The sequence below is a fragment of the Miscanthus floridulus genome, chromosome 2, assembly GCF_019320115.1.
Source record: "Miscanthus floridulus cultivar M001 chromosome 2, ASM1932011v1, whole genome shotgun sequence".
Taxonomy (NCBI): Eukaryota; Viridiplantae; Streptophyta; class Magnoliopsida; order Poales; family Poaceae; genus Miscanthus; species Miscanthus floridulus.
Window position 1 is genome coordinate 9,555,508 of NC_089581.1, and position 14,862 is coordinate 9,570,369.

General features: G+C 49.9%; 3 protein-coding genes across 3 annotated transcripts; 2 read left to right on the forward strand and 1 right to left on the reverse strand.

The window, feature by feature from the left end:
- Window positions 1-1,784: 1,784 nt before the first annotated feature.
- On the forward strand, window positions 1,785-2,999 carry LOC136516618 (carboxylesterase 15-like). The gene has a single exon (XM_066510064.1). The coding sequence runs from the start codon at window positions 1,899-1,901 to the stop codon at window positions 2,898-2,900; it is 1,002 nt and encodes a 333-aa protein (XP_066366161.1). The 5' UTR covers window positions 1,785-1,898; the 3' UTR covers window positions 2,901-2,999.
- A 1,420-nt stretch (window positions 3,000-4,419) lies between these two features.
- On the reverse strand, window positions 4,420-6,978 carry LOC136536070 (uncharacterized). The gene is made up of 5 exons (XM_066528482.1): window positions 6,089-6,978; window positions 5,878-6,007; window positions 5,749-5,754; window positions 4,537-5,687; window positions 4,420-4,456 (listed from the first exon to the last, which is right to left on the reverse strand). Exons 1-5 carry the CDS (start codon window positions 6,976-6,978, stop codon window positions 4,420-4,422), a joined length of 2,214 nt encoding a protein of 737 aa, XP_066384579.1.
- A 2,167-nt stretch (window positions 6,979-9,145) lies between these two features.
- On the forward strand, window positions 9,146-12,729 carry LOC136516608 (myosin-binding protein 7-like). The gene is made up of 3 exons (XM_066510053.1): window positions 9,146-10,538; window positions 12,133-12,179; window positions 12,273-12,729. Exons 1-3 carry the CDS (start codon window positions 9,588-9,590, stop codon window positions 12,373-12,375), a joined length of 1,101 nt encoding a protein of 366 aa, XP_066366150.1. The 5' UTR covers window positions 9,146-9,587; the 3' UTR covers window positions 12,376-12,729.
- Window positions 12,730-14,862: the final 2,133 nt, after the last annotated feature.

Below are 14,862 nucleotides of genomic sequence, written 5' to 3' on the forward strand. Positions count from 1 at the left end.
TTCTGCTTATGCTTCTCATGGCTGTAATCAAACCATGTGAGGCATCCATGCCCAAGCAACAACTGAACAATTCTGATGATCTGATGGCTGGGCTAGATGCCTCTCATGGTTTCATTCATGTCATAATCTTGGTTTTCTACAATCTGTTTGAGGTTTGCTGTTGTCTATGTTTCTTAAGCTCCAAGTTCAAGGTCAAATGAAAAGGCAATTAAATCTGAGACAAATTGATTGAACTACCCTTCATTTTGTCAACATCTTATACTTGCTTTTATGTGTTTTTAAGGGGCAAATGGCTTGGTATGTTGTGTACCGTGGAAGAGTACCTGGGGCATATTCAACCTGGGCTAGATGCAATGCCTAGGTAACTAGTTTTAAAAACAACAGCTACAAGAGCTTCCCTAATAAAGAAGAGGCAGAAGCATCGTACTTAGAGTTCATGGATTGTGAAGATGATAAAGTTTTTGTCAATCCTCCACCAAAGGTGCTCAGCAACAAACCGGTGTTATTTGTTGTGGCTGTGGTGCAGTGTTTTGTGTTGCTGGTGCTCCTGTGGTTCGTTCTTGCTCGTTGCTACAACTGTCTGTGATGCTCAAAATGCCATGGCTTGGTATGTTGCCTATCGAGGAAAGAAGCCTAGGGTGTATGCCCTAAAATGCCTCCTTGCAGTGCTTCGGGCAACCAATGAAGCCCTAAAATACCTTGTGAGGAACTGTGACTTTTGTTGTTCATGATTTGCCTATGATGATAACTAAACCGCCATGTGTACTGGATTACAAATACCTGATGACCTTGAGCTTGTGAGGCACTGGAACTCTGGTCTTATTCTATTTGGTTTTCATGTTTGTTTGTTACCATTGCTGTGTGTTGCCTTCTGTGTTTCTTATGCTCCAAGCTCAAGGTCAACCGATGAAGAACTGTTATCTGAGGCCAATATGTTAACCACTGCCTCTTACCATTGTTATCGGATTTTTTTTTGTAATATCTCTTATGCTCCAAGGTCATAGTTGATGATGATACAAATTGATCTGAGGCAATGTTTGTGTTCCCATGCTTGTTCTGATAAAAATGGTGGTAACCTCACCAAAATGATACATGGGTGCTCACACCTTTTGCAATGCGCCAAACCAAACACAACTAGCAGTACCAGCTCATTCCTCAAATTGGTGTAAGCTGGCAACCAAACAAACTAATTGTCATCCGGTACAAATTCTAAAATTGCAACCAAACACATCTAGATGAATGATTTCACCATGCATCACACCACCTAGGACCAGTCCTCCATCCCGGATACCCTGCCCCGAAGCAACCAATCATGCCCGTTGTGAATCGATGATGGATTGAAAACATGATACCAACAGCCTCTAAGTAATGGATTTGTTTCATCTTTTGCTTTCTAACAACTACTCCAATATATGTTTTTTAGACTGAGGAATAAAATATTGTGGCCTCCAACATTCACCAGATAGCCGTTGAATACAAACTTGAAGCGCTTAAACTGCGCTTCGCCGCAAGGCAATTAAGAGTCATTTTTATGTAAGTCATATAAAGCGAGTAAATGGAACAATGCTGCAGACAACCAGCGCTACCGGGAACGCCATGCTAGTTTTATGAGCGTGTGCGGGACTCCGTTTCCAACACGTCTGCAGAAATTTCTTCCCCTAGAATAGAAGTCGCATTCTCATGGTCAATCTTGGAGGCATCATCGGTTGACTGATGATACGTGCTTGGGAAACAAGCAAGCGAAAACAAACAAAGGCGCCATTGATGAGAAGACGAGGCCGATTTGCATTGCCGCTGATATTTGGGAACGCCTTGTCAGCATCTATATAAACGCAGCTGCTGCCTTGCTGGCCGTTGCTCACCGTTCTGTGCTTCTCAAGCTCTCACCAGCACCCGCGATGCCATCCTCCTCGCCGCCACACGTCGTCGAGGACATGCCCCATGTCCTCCAGCTTCTCAGCGACGGCACGGTGGTCCGGTTCGCCGACTACGACACGCTCCCTCCCCCGTCCGTGCCTCCCGCGCTGCCCGTCCAGTGGAAGGACGTCGTGTACGACGCCACCCACGGCCACGGCCTCAAGCTGCGCGTGTACAGACCGCCGCCGGCCTCCTGCGGTAAGAAGCTGCCAGTGCTCGTCTACTTCCACGGCGGCGGGTACGTCCTCGGCACCTTCGCGCTGCCCAACTTCCACGCCTGCTGCCTCCGCCTGGCCGGCGAGCTCCCGGCCGTCGTCCTCTCCGCCGACTACCGCCTCGCACCGGAGCACCGCCTCCCCGCGGCCCTCGACGACGCGGCGGCCGTCATGTGCTGGGTGCGCGCTCAGGCCGTCGCGGCGGGAGGAGACCCCTGGCTCGCCGAGTCGGCTGACCTGGGCCGGGTGTTCATCGCCGGTGACTCGGCGGGCGGGAACATCGTCCACCACACCGCCGTCCGCCTCGGCTCGGGCGAGCTCCCCGGGCTCGACCCGGTGCGCGTCGCCGGGCACGTCATGCTCTGCCCGTTCTTCGGCGGGGCGGAGAGGACGGCGTCCGAGGCGGAGTTCCCGCCCGGCCCGTTCCTGACGCTGCCATGGTACGACCAGGCGTGGCGGCTGGCGCTGCCCCTGGGAGCCACGAGGGACCACCCGTTCGCGAACCCGTTCGGTCCGGAGAGCCCCGCGCTGGGCCTGGGCCTGGGCGGCGTCGCGCTCCCGCCGACGCTCGTCGTGGCCGCGGAGCGGGACCTGCTGCGCGACCGCCAGGCGCACTACGTCGCGCGGCTCAAGGCGATGGGACAGCCCGTGGAGCACGTCGAGTTCGAGGGTCAGCACCACGGGTTCTTCGCCGTGGAGCCGGCCGGCCACGCCGGCAGCGAGGTGGTCCGACTCGTCAAGCGGTTCGTGTATGGCAACTCCAACTGACCTGTTTGATGCGGCGACTAAAATTCAGGAGACGTGTCACAAGGATGTTGTATAGGGTGTTCGGGTACTAATAAAAAAATAAATTATATAATTCGTCAGTACTCCACGAGATGAATTTTTTAAGCCTAATCAATCCATCATTAGCACATATTTACTGCAGTACCACATTATCAAATCATGGACTAATTAGACTTAAAAGATTCGTCTCTTAAATTAATCGTAAACTATATAATTAATTCCGTAATTAGTCTATATTTAACACTTTATGTATTTATCCAAACATGGACAACGACCAAACACCAAGTTTGGCACTTTGGGTGCTTGGACTTGACTACCTGAGCCTGTCCCCACGTGACATCATGACCTTTGTTGTTTAGCACGAGCACTCGTGTCATGGTTGTAGTGAATGTTTTGTGTTCACCGGATAAAATGGTCATTGATACATGCGTGGATGCATGGGGACATGCCACGCGCCGTGGAACCACGGCTTAGCGAGTCGAGATGTGTGAATTGGCCTAAGGCTGTGTTTAGGCCTGGTTTAAAATTTTTCACCCCAAACTATCACATTAAAGCTTGCGGCACATGCATAGAGTATTAAATATAGACGAAAAAAAACTAATTTTACAGTTTGGTTGGAAATCGCGAGACGAATGTTTTAAGACTAATTAGTCCATGATTAGCCATAAGTGCTACAGTAGTAACATGTGCTAATGATGAATTAATTAGGCTTAATAAATTCGTATCGCAGTTTCCATGCGAGCTATGTAATTAGTTTTTTTATTAGTATCCGAAAACCCCTTCCGACATCCCAAAACATCCGATGTGATATCCAAAAATTTTCATTTTGCGAACTAAGGGCGTGTTTAGTTCGCGAAATGAAAATTTTTTAGATATCACATCGGATGTTTCGGGGATGTCGGAAGAGATTTTCGGATACTAATAAAAAAACTAATTACATAGCTCGTCTGAAAACTACGAGACTAGTTTATTAAGCCTAATTAATCCATCACTAGCGCATGGTAGTTACTGTAGCACTTTTGGCTAATCATGGACTAATTAGTCTTAAAACATTTGTCTCACGATTTTCAAACAAACTGTGCAATTAGCTTTTTTTCGTCTATATTTAATACTCCATACATGTGCCGCAAGATTCGATGTAATAGTTTAGGGTGAAAATTTTTGGGAATTAAACTACGCCTAAACGCACGAGCACCAAGCTGGCTTCGGCACTAGAAATTGAAGCGGCAAAATCCGAAGCATCCTGCAAGAAAATCCACCTGCTTTCGAACTTGATGAAGGATTCACCACTATTCGTATTCGATCAGTGACAAGCAGTGACGGATCCAGAAACGGACCAAGGGGGGGCTAAACAACATACGCCAAAAAAATTTTGCTCGCTGGACACAGTACACTAATAAGCATATAATTTGATAATTGATTCAAAGTGCTCAAAGTCAAAGATACATAGAATTATGATAATAAGCATAGAAAAGTACCAAATACAAGGAGTCTTCCATCTTCAAGAATTCACACCACTTGAACCACCACGCTCAATGCTACATAATTTTTAAATGTCAAACACTTCTTCAGTAACCAAGATAACAAATACAAAGAAAAGCTCTAAAACAATACGCACCTTGGGACCTTAGGTGGCAAGTTTATCTTACGGTTTCTTAAGCCTTGAAAGCACTTTAAAATTTTATCATCATCAATGGATGCAAACAAATCCCGCTCAATATAGCATATCATGCTATTATTCATCCAATCATCATTCATTTTATTCCTCCTGTCGGTCTTGATAATATTCATAGCAGAGAAGGCTCTCTCAACTGTTGTTGTTGCCACGGGCAATATCAATGCAAGCTCAATGAGGCGATACACCAAAGGAAAATATGTATGTCTATCAGTTTTAACCATCTTCTCAGCAAGGCCACCAAGATCAATACACGAGCAAAATTCTTCATCATGTTTGACTTCATCCATGAAATTTTCAAGCTCAGTTCTTAGCTTTTCACATTCATAATCACTAAAGTCAGCATAATAAATCTTAGCAAGCTCAACTAATTTCTCTATCTCAAAGTTGGCAAACTCATTTGTCGGATCAAGACAAGCAACACATCTCAATAGTTGAGTTGATCTTTCTGGAAATCGATTGTTCAACTCACAAATTATTTGATCAAGGACAACATTGAAAATCCCATGATGAATATGATGGTAGTAGGTCACATATTTGGCTCCACGACATTTTGAACGACCTCTCATTGGTATCATATCTTCCATATTAGGAATGTCTATATTGTGTTTGGCAGCAAAGGCTTTTGTCTTCTCTAAAAGATCATCCCAACTATTTTCCCTCATGGCATTTATATTTCTCATCACAGAACCAATCAATCCTATTGCACGAACAATGTTTTGATTTTTCTTTTGCAAACATTGTGATAGGTCTTGAGTTATCCCCAATACTCTAATCATCAGATGCAATATGAACATAAATTGAAATGACTCCATTTTTTCTATCAATCCAGATGCTATAGTTTTTTCCCCATCAGTACCATCATCACTAATATTCTTTAACACCTCAAGCACAGGTTCCCACATGAGCATAAGACGTACTAATGTTTTGTGATGTGTACCCCATCGTGTATCACCAGGCCTAGCAAGACTAGTTTCTTGGTTTTTCCCTCTACCAGGAGATATTTCACCACTATCTAATTGTTGAACAAGAGTATCAGTGTTTTTGGAGAAGTTGATCTTTTCTCTTGCAAGAAGCACTAACAGTATTGACAACTGAAGTGACATAATTGAAGAAATCATCAGTTGAAGCACAACATCTGGCTACAGCAACTACCACAAGCTGCAATTGATGAGCAAAACAGTGGATGTAAAAAGCAAAAGGGTTTTCATTCAATACTAGCCTTTGTAACCCATGAAACTGCCCTCTCATGTTTGAAGCTCCATCGTATCCCTGTCCTCTAACCTTGGCTATAGATAACCCGTATCTTGCAAGCATAGAAACCAATGCTTCCTTCAGTGAAGAAGATGTGGTGTCAGAAACATGTTGTAGGCCAAGGAACCTCTCAATCACACTTCCTTTATCATTGACAAACCTATAAAACAAAAGGAAACATAGTGTTAATTGGAAGCCACAAAACAAAAGAAATGAAAATACACGAATAGATGATATATACCTCACAACCACGGCCATTTGTTCCTTAATTGATGCATCACGAGCCTCATCAACAAGCACCGTAAACCAACGATCTCCAATTTCACTCTTAATTAATTCACTTGTCTGCTCTGCACAAGCCCTTACCAAATCTTTTTGAATTGTGGGACAATTCATTTGATTATTCCCTGGAGCATTCTCAGCTATCACAAGTGCAGCCTTAGGATCCTTCTTTCTATACCAATCAAGCATCTCCAAAAAGTTCCCTTTATTTTTAGATGTTTTAGACTCATCATGCCCACGAAATGCCAGAGCTTGCAAAAGAAGAAATCTAGCAATGCCTAACATTATAGTTAAACGAGCTTTATATGCCTCCTCTTCTGCTGTAGTTGTTACTGCCCACACATGTTCTACACTTTGCCTTTGATTTTTGAAATCATTTGCTCGTTTTCTTGCTGCACTATGGTAGCCATCAATTGATTGAGCATGCTTCAGCAAAGAAGCCTTTCCCTTTTTCCAATTTTTGAACCCTACTCTGGTGAATGCCTCAGTATCATCAAAATTGCTTGCTGGTGGTGGCTTAAAGAGGTAGCAATAAAAGCAATAGGCTGCATCCTTGGCAGGACTGTACTCTAACCAATCAAATTGAGTAAACCATGATTTAACAAAACCTCTAGTTTGAGTTTTACCCGCTGTTCTTTCATACTCACAATTTGGTTGATATGGACTCATCTGTAAATATGCTCTCCTAGCATCATCCCTAATATCATGGTGGAATTCATCAATTGGCTTTCTAAGACCTGGATCGACAACTATATCATTCATATCAAGCTCAATGCGGGGTCTTTTTTGCACAACCCGACTCTCTTGAGTAGAAGTAGAAGCATCTTTCTTAGCAAAAATTTTTTCCATTCTACAACCAGTGGACTATAAAGTAAAACCAATCGGATCACTGACTGAAAAAAAATAAAAAGAGGAATTAAAGAGGGCAGAGCCGCACAGAGGGGATCCGTTCTCAACTTGTCAGTGTCAGCGGTTGGGGCGGCCGGTCGGGCGGTTGGATCAGTCCCCAGCGGTCAGCGCTTCAACCTGGGGTTGGCCGGTTGGGGCTGACCGGCCACGCCGCCGCGGGCCGCCCGACGCCCATCCTCCCTGGCTACAGGCTGTCGGCTGCACGCTGCTGGCTCCGGCCGTCCGGCGCGGCGGTGTCCGTCCTCGCTGGGCGCTGGCCAATGCGCGGAGGCGCGGAGCAGAGGGGGCGGGAGGGGGGCGAGGCCGCGAGGGGGCGAGGAGCGAGGGGGAGGCGCGACGCGCGAGCAGGCGAGCCGCGAGCCCGGGAGGAGGCGCGGCGGGCGGCGGCGGGGCGCGACGCTGCGCCTGCGCGACGCGCAAGAAGCTAGAAGCGGCGCTGCAGCGATACGTCTGCTCTGCTCGCCCGTGAGGCCGTCTGCTCTGCTGGCCTGGCCGTGAGTTTTGGGCTAGGCTAAAAAAACCTGTTAATTTTTTTTTGCAGCCCACGAGGGGGGCTGCAGCCCCCCCCCCCCCCCAGCCCCCCGTACGTCCGCCAATGGCGACAAGCCATGTTAGGTATGGCTCCACCATCAGTCCGTCACCAGCATTATTCGATTTCGATCCGTCGGCTTTAGGGCTATCTTCCATCCAGCTTTTATCAATTCCGAAATCAGATATGAACAGCCAGGAAAGTTTCATTTCATAATGTCACCGCCGATTTCGCCGATTAATCTATTGCATTGTACATGCTAAGCAGCTAAGGCATGTTCGCGAAAAATAATCTCGCCGATTAATCTATTAATTAACGGGTACAACCGTCGTCAACGCGACGCTTAGAGCCTCTTTGGCAGGCTCCTGCAGTGCCAAACATCTGTTTTAGAAAGGGCTCTGCATGAGAAGTCGGTCAAGAGCCGGAGCCATTTTTTTGCCTACGCAGGAGAAGCCTAAAAAAACAAGCTTCGCGCGGCTCCTTTGCTGTGGGTTCACGTCATCTAGTGGGAAGGAGCCGTTTTGCCAAACGTTTTTCCAGAACGGCTTCAGCTCCTCCAAAAGAGCTGCTCCTTCAGACAAGCCAGAGCCGGAGCCATTTTCAGATAAGCCAGAACATGCCAAACAGGCCCTTACCCTCGCTCATCTTCGTCCCCCAGACTAAAGATGGCAACGGACACAGAATGCCCGCATGCCCGCGGGCATGGAACCTGATGGGCAAGGATACGGGCACGGGCGCGGGCACTATTCTGAACCCAGAGGATAGTTCTTCACGGGCAAAGAAATTTGCTGTCCTCACTCGCTTATCCACCAGACCCGCTCCACAGGTCTGACATGTGGGACCTACAAGCAAATATATGTATATACACGATTTGTTATGAATATGTATCTTCGTATCTCTTGTAATGCACTATGATTTATGTATATGCTCAACCTGACGGGCACACGGGCATGCCCGCGGGCATTTCATGCCCGCGGATCGAGGGCGCGGGCGTGGTTTGTTGCCCGTGGCTGATCGCGGGCGCGGGCGCGAACGAAAGATTTAGCTGGCGGACGCGGGCGTAAGAAGGTAGTATCCACGGGCACCACGCCCGTTGCCATCTTTACCCCAGACCTGTTCCCGATGAATCATTGACCCGTAGGGAGGAGAAGAAGCAGCCCCACGAAATGACGAAACCCAGCAGTTTCCGCCAGCCGGCTGCGCCATTTCCGTAGCCGAACCGGGAAACCTAGCGCTGGTTTCCACCACCATTTCATGTACGAACTACTACTCACCAGGTACTCGGCGTACGAGCACGTCGAGCGCGACTCGTATTCCACTCGCAAGTGGCCGAGAAAAATCACATGAGACTCCCCGTGACCAGCTACTGTTTCCTGCCGCCGGCGACGTGAAATTCGCACCGAATTCTTTCCCCGCGCTACTTTACGCGGTTAGTGGCCTTCCACATAGTGGGAGCGTGACGCCGAATCATAACCCGCACCAGCTCCGCCGCCGTGCCTTACCCTTTCGTTTCGCCTTTTGCTCTGCTTCCCTCCAGAACTGATGTCCTCCTCTGACCTCCCCTGATTGCCCGCCCCGCACCCGCCTCGCGCTCGCGCCCTCGCCTTGCTTCCACGGCGACGGAAAGGAAACGGTTTGTTTGGCGTACGGCGACGTGGAAAGCTCACCCGTATCATAATAATGCAACAATGGCCCTCCTATCCTCTACCCAATCACATCTCGACTGAGTTATTCAATTCAATGCTGCTCTTGCTTCCTCCTAATCCAGCTGCTCCAGAGGAAAAAAAAAACCAGCTGCTCCGGCCTAGCTCACGTCGCTTCCAACAGACGCCACCGCCACCGCCACCAGCCACCAGCCACCCCGGACTCGCCTCAGTGTCACAGCACGAAGACGCGGCGCTCCGTCACGGCGCCGCCGTGCCGCGCGCCCTCCAACCGATAGCTCCCGACGGCGGCGGCGGCTGGATCGGGGCTTGCGACTTGGGAGGCGCGAGCACCCGGGTGCTTACTTCATGCCTCCATGGATCCGGTCGCGGACCCGTCGCCGTCGCGGCGGTCCCTGAAGCGGCGGCCGCCGGCGCGGTCACCGGAGCTGTCGCCCAAGGCGGGTCTGGGAACAGGGGAAGCGGCGGCGGAGGAGCTGATCCGGAGGGTGGAGGAGCTGGAGGCAGCGGCGGAGCGGCTGCGCGGGGAGAAGGAGGCCGCGGAGGAGGCCGCGCAGGGCCTGCGGCAGGACCTCGACGCGGAGCGGGCGTCCGCGGAGACGGCGGCCAGCGAGGCCATGCTCATGATCGAGCGCCTGCAGCGGGAGAAGGCCGCCGCGCAGATGGAGGCCCGCCAGTTTAAGCGCTACGCCGAGGGCCGCGAGGACAGGGAGCGCGAGGTCCAGGAGGAGCTCGCCTCGCTCTCCGACCTCGCCGCCTCCTACCACTCCCGCCTCCAGTCCCACGGCATCGACCCGGACTCCTTCACGGACGACGAGGATGAGGAATCGTACGAGGAGGTGGGCGCCGAAGACGTGGAGCAGATCAACATGGGCGCGATGCGGGTGGAGCGGAACGCCCGCGACTCGAGCAGTGCCATGGAGGTGAAAGCCATGGTCGTCGGCAACGACCGCGATGGGGAGGAAGAGGAGGAGGAGGAGGAGGAGCCGTCGTCCCCCGTGGAGAAGGAATTCGAGTACACGGTGGATGTTACCTGCGCGAGCACAACGAAACCAGCTACGTCTGTGGTGGCAGAGTATGTGGGCGACGGGAACTCGGGGGGGTTGTATGCAAGGGTCGAGGCGCTGGAGGCAGACAGGGTGGCGCTGCGGAGGGAGATCTCCGCGCTGCGGGCGGAGAGGGCACAGCTGGTGATGGCCAGGGAGATGGCGCGGCAGCTCTGCTGGGAGATGGTTGCTCAGCAGAGGGCCATTGTGAAGAAAGCAGTAGTCCCTGCGAGCAGTTTCTCAGTGATCAGGATTTGCAAGGTATACATTTGCTAACCATATTGGTCATTGTTATCGACCCGTGTTCTGTCTAAGTAACATCAGTTTTGTTAGTTAAAGGTGCTAAGTTGGGCACATTTGGAGTGATTCAGTCACATTGCAGGGATTAACTTGGTAGAAAGTTTTTCCTGCTGTCTTTGATAGAATAGAATGTTGGCAAGTTTTTTTTCTGGACGGGAGAAGTAATTAGATCCTTGACATTTCAGTGTTGGGAAGTAGCCATATAATTCGGTGATCTCTTGATGTGGCTTAGAGGAAATTGTCTTTTAGGGTCAGGTGAACTGAAGTGTTATACCATAGAGTGGCCTGATTGCACAAAATTAGGGTTCTAGCGTTTTTTCTTAGGTTCAGTGATGAGGGAGAGGACTACATGGTCCACCTTTTGATTTCATTTTAGTGTGTTGTCATTCTTGGTTATACTTGTAGGGTGAACTTGCAAAATGGAGTGCTTCTGTAAAACTCAAAGTACTTCAAAATTCAAAATATTGAGAGGAAATTTAATATTTAAGTTTTATGTGGTTTTGGTTCTTGGAGAAGTATAGAAGTAGTTCTCATGGCAGAAATATGTTGCTCTTTATATTCAATTATGTGATATTAGCATCTTGGAAGAGTTGCCATATTGATCATCATCTTCATTTGTACTTTTTTGGTCAGATTTATTAAAGCATCAGCATTAAATTTACAAACTTTTGCTTTAGTTGTTTGGGGCATAAAGAAGTTATTAATTATCATATTATTGTACCCCATACGTGTGTTGTGCAATTAAGTTAAGATCCATTGCTGCAGTTGATTACTAGACACTTGCTCATGTGATATTTAATATTCTCCTTGTAAGTATCCATATCCATTGTCGGTATATGAGTAACAGTTGGTTGTTTGCACATAATCATATTTATGTATTTTTTGTTAAATTTAATACATGCCCACATTGATGTTTACAAAATGATGCTCGAGTTGTGTGGATGTCATAAACAAGTATTTATATTGTTCTACCTCAGATGCATTATGTGCAATGCAATTCAGTAAATATCCATTAATGCAGGCCATAATGGAATTACTAGACAAAATTGTTCTCCCAAAACGTTATGCAGCCTGTTCGGCAGCCTGTAACTACTTGTATCTGGCTTGGCTTATCAGCCAGCCAACAGTGTTTTCCTCTCATACCAAACCAGCCAGCAGTACTTTCAGCCGATGGCTTATAAGCCAATCCAGCCGAAACGAATAGGCTGATGGTCATTAGACCTGACAGAAACTTTGTGGACTGAGAGCAGCTCATTTCCACTGTTCCCGAATATGCCGAGTAAACTGTTGGGACATTTGAGCTTATTTTCAGTCAACCATTTGTTCATGTTAGATTTTCTTCAACATGTCAAGGCATACAGCATTGAGTACTGAAAATCGATACAATGACACTGCAAATATAGTACAATAAAACTGTGTTTTGTGCTATCACAGTTCCAATTTGTGAACATACGAAGTTGTATTTGATACTTGTAGTCTGAATATCCATGGCCATTACATCGCAAAGGTTCGTCCTTGAGAAAACTAACAACTATTTTCGATATCTTTTCTGCAGTGGGTGCTCTCAATACTATTTTGGAGAAACAGAAGCTCTACAGTCAAGTAGGTTATCTATGATGGCTTTATCGTGCATCACCTATTATGGCCCTTTCCACTCTGAAGCGAAACTGAACTGGTGCCGTGGATATTTCGTAGGTATACCTTTGGTTTGTCGACTACGTTCCTTGGCCTCCTGCTGCTTCTCGACAGATCCACATTGTTGAGTCCCTGGCGACGTCAGCCAAGGCCACAAAGATGACTACGGCCTTCTCCATACCAACAGCCAAATGCTCGTCAATCTAGAGATTTGAACAATTGAGCTTTATTGTGCATGTGTATTGGTTCTTTAATGTTTCTTTAACTTTTTGCCACGTACAGTATTGGAGCTGTACGTTTTGGTTCTGAAGCTTTGAGTTGCCGTATAGTGTGTTATTCAGACTACTAGGCTTGAATAGCTTGTAATTTGGGGCTAACTGACATGCTCTGTATAGAGTGTACATCATAGTAAGTTGTGGAACTCGATGTTGTTTTGAGTGGTGGTGGTGGTGGTTACTGGTTTGATGCCAGTGTATAGTGTATTGAGTAAAATGCACGGAAGATCCATTAACTTTCGTTGGAGTGTTCTATAGGTCCATCAACTTTGACACTACATTTTTGGGTCATGAACTTTTAAAATGGTTCAATGCAGGTCCATGTCATTTATTTAACCTTAAATTCAACATACATTTGCAGAAAAACCCCTATCTTTCTTTATCTTCAGAACCAACCTCCTACTGGCGCAGGCGCGCAGTAGAGCAGAAACGCTCACTGGTGTGGTGGCTGGCTGCAGTGCGGCCATCTATAAGCAGGCCGCGAGCGCTCGCTGAGCCATCGAGCCATCACCACCAACAGCTCGCCACACTCCTGCTCACCCCACCCATCTTCCGTCCATCTCTCCCATCTGCTGCAGCTGTGGCGTCACCTCCGCCCGACGTGGACCTGGGCAAGCTCAGCTACGAGATCTTCTCCCTGCTGGAGAGCAAGTTCCTCTTCGGCGGCGCGCCGGGCGTGGGCTCCGTGCCGGGCACACCGGGGTGGGCTGTTCCGACGCCGAGCCTGGGCAACACTGAGGACAGGGGCAGGGTGCGGGTGCTGGCGATCGACGGGTGCGGGCCGGGCCTCGGCGACGCGCTGCTGGCGGTGGCTGCGCTCGCGAGGCTGGAGGCGGCGCTGCGGGCGCGGGCGGGGGACCCCGACACGCGCGTGGCCGACTTCTTCGACGCTAGACTCCTGGAGCAAGCTGAGGCACTTGGTAGCCGCGGACGGGGAGCTAGGGAGCGAGCCGGTCGGGGAGTAGGGGAAGGCGGCAGCGGCAAGGCACTGGGACTTGGAGCGCAGTAGGATGTCCTGGCACTGCTGCTCCAAGGTGGCGGTGTCCATCTTAGCACCGGCGAGAGCGGTGGCGTCGTCGGGGAGGCCGCCGTGCACGAACCGGCAAGCATGCTGTTCTTGCAGTACCCGCGGGCGTAGTACAGGTAGGGCTTCCAGCCAAGTCCGTCGGCCCTACCGTGGCAGAGCTCGTTGACCGACGAGCTCCGGCGGTGCCGAGGCAGAGCTCGCTGACCGACGAGCTCTGGCAGTGCCCTGGGCCGCCGCCGTTGGCCCAACCAAGGCTGCCGTACGGGAAGAACCCGGCGGCATCGCTAGACCTAGGGCTCCGGCACTCGCTGGTGGAGTCTAACAGGGGCAGCTGGTGGCCGCCGCCAGCGTCGATGAGGAACGCGAGTTGCTCCTACAACTAGAGCTCGTCGAGGAGCGGGTCCCCGATGGCAAAGAAGGGCGACGGCGGGGCGTTCTCGCCTGCGGCCGGGCTCATGAGGTCCTCCCGACAGCGGCCAATGCCTCCTCCGCCGTCGCGCCATTGCTGACGACGCTGTTGCTCCTAGAGAACATGGGCGGCGGTGCCCACGACGAGGGCGACGACACCGAGAGCGACGACGGCGCGGTGCCGGTGCCACCACCGCCGTTGCGGTTGGAGTTCTGGCGCGAGAGGAGGAACGGCGAGTGCGCGGCAGAGGTGGGCGTGCCCGGGCAGGAGCCCGGTGTCGGGAGCAGGCCGAGGTCCTTACGCGCCTTGGCCATGACGGTGTGGAGCAGCACCTCGAGGCCAAAGGTGAGTCGTATCTGTAGAACTTATAGGACCACTAGGAGCATAGATCTAGCCAGGTACTTGCTGTTGAATAGTATCATAAATCCTAGAACGTCTACTAGAGCAGTAACAGTAGGTAGAATGAGAGAAAGAGAGAGGTAGAAGATGGACGTGTCAAACCTGACACCGTAGTGGAGGAAGATCCGCTTGCGTCCGCATGGAGTCGATGTCTCGCTAGGGCAGCGACGGTCGGTGAAGACGACGTAGGTGATGCGCGGTGGCGACCGGCGGTGAAGGCAGTGGAGTCCGATGGCGGCGCGTCTGGTGGCTTTCCGTCACTGGCTGCGTGCCCTCTAGATCGGATTAGGGTTTGTCGGTGGGGAGCTCGGCTCAGGTCAACCTTGTGATAAAAGCCGCTGTGGGGGATATACCCCCGGGTACCACAAGATGGCACATGGGCCACACCATTCGAGGTGGCTCGGGCCATAAGATCAAGGCGTGCACATCAAGATTATAAGTTGTACTAGATATTGTAATAGTACCAAATTAGATACTTTACTTGTAACCTTGTCTCTTCGGGGTATATAAGGAGAGACAAGGGTCCCCTAGAGGACAGGT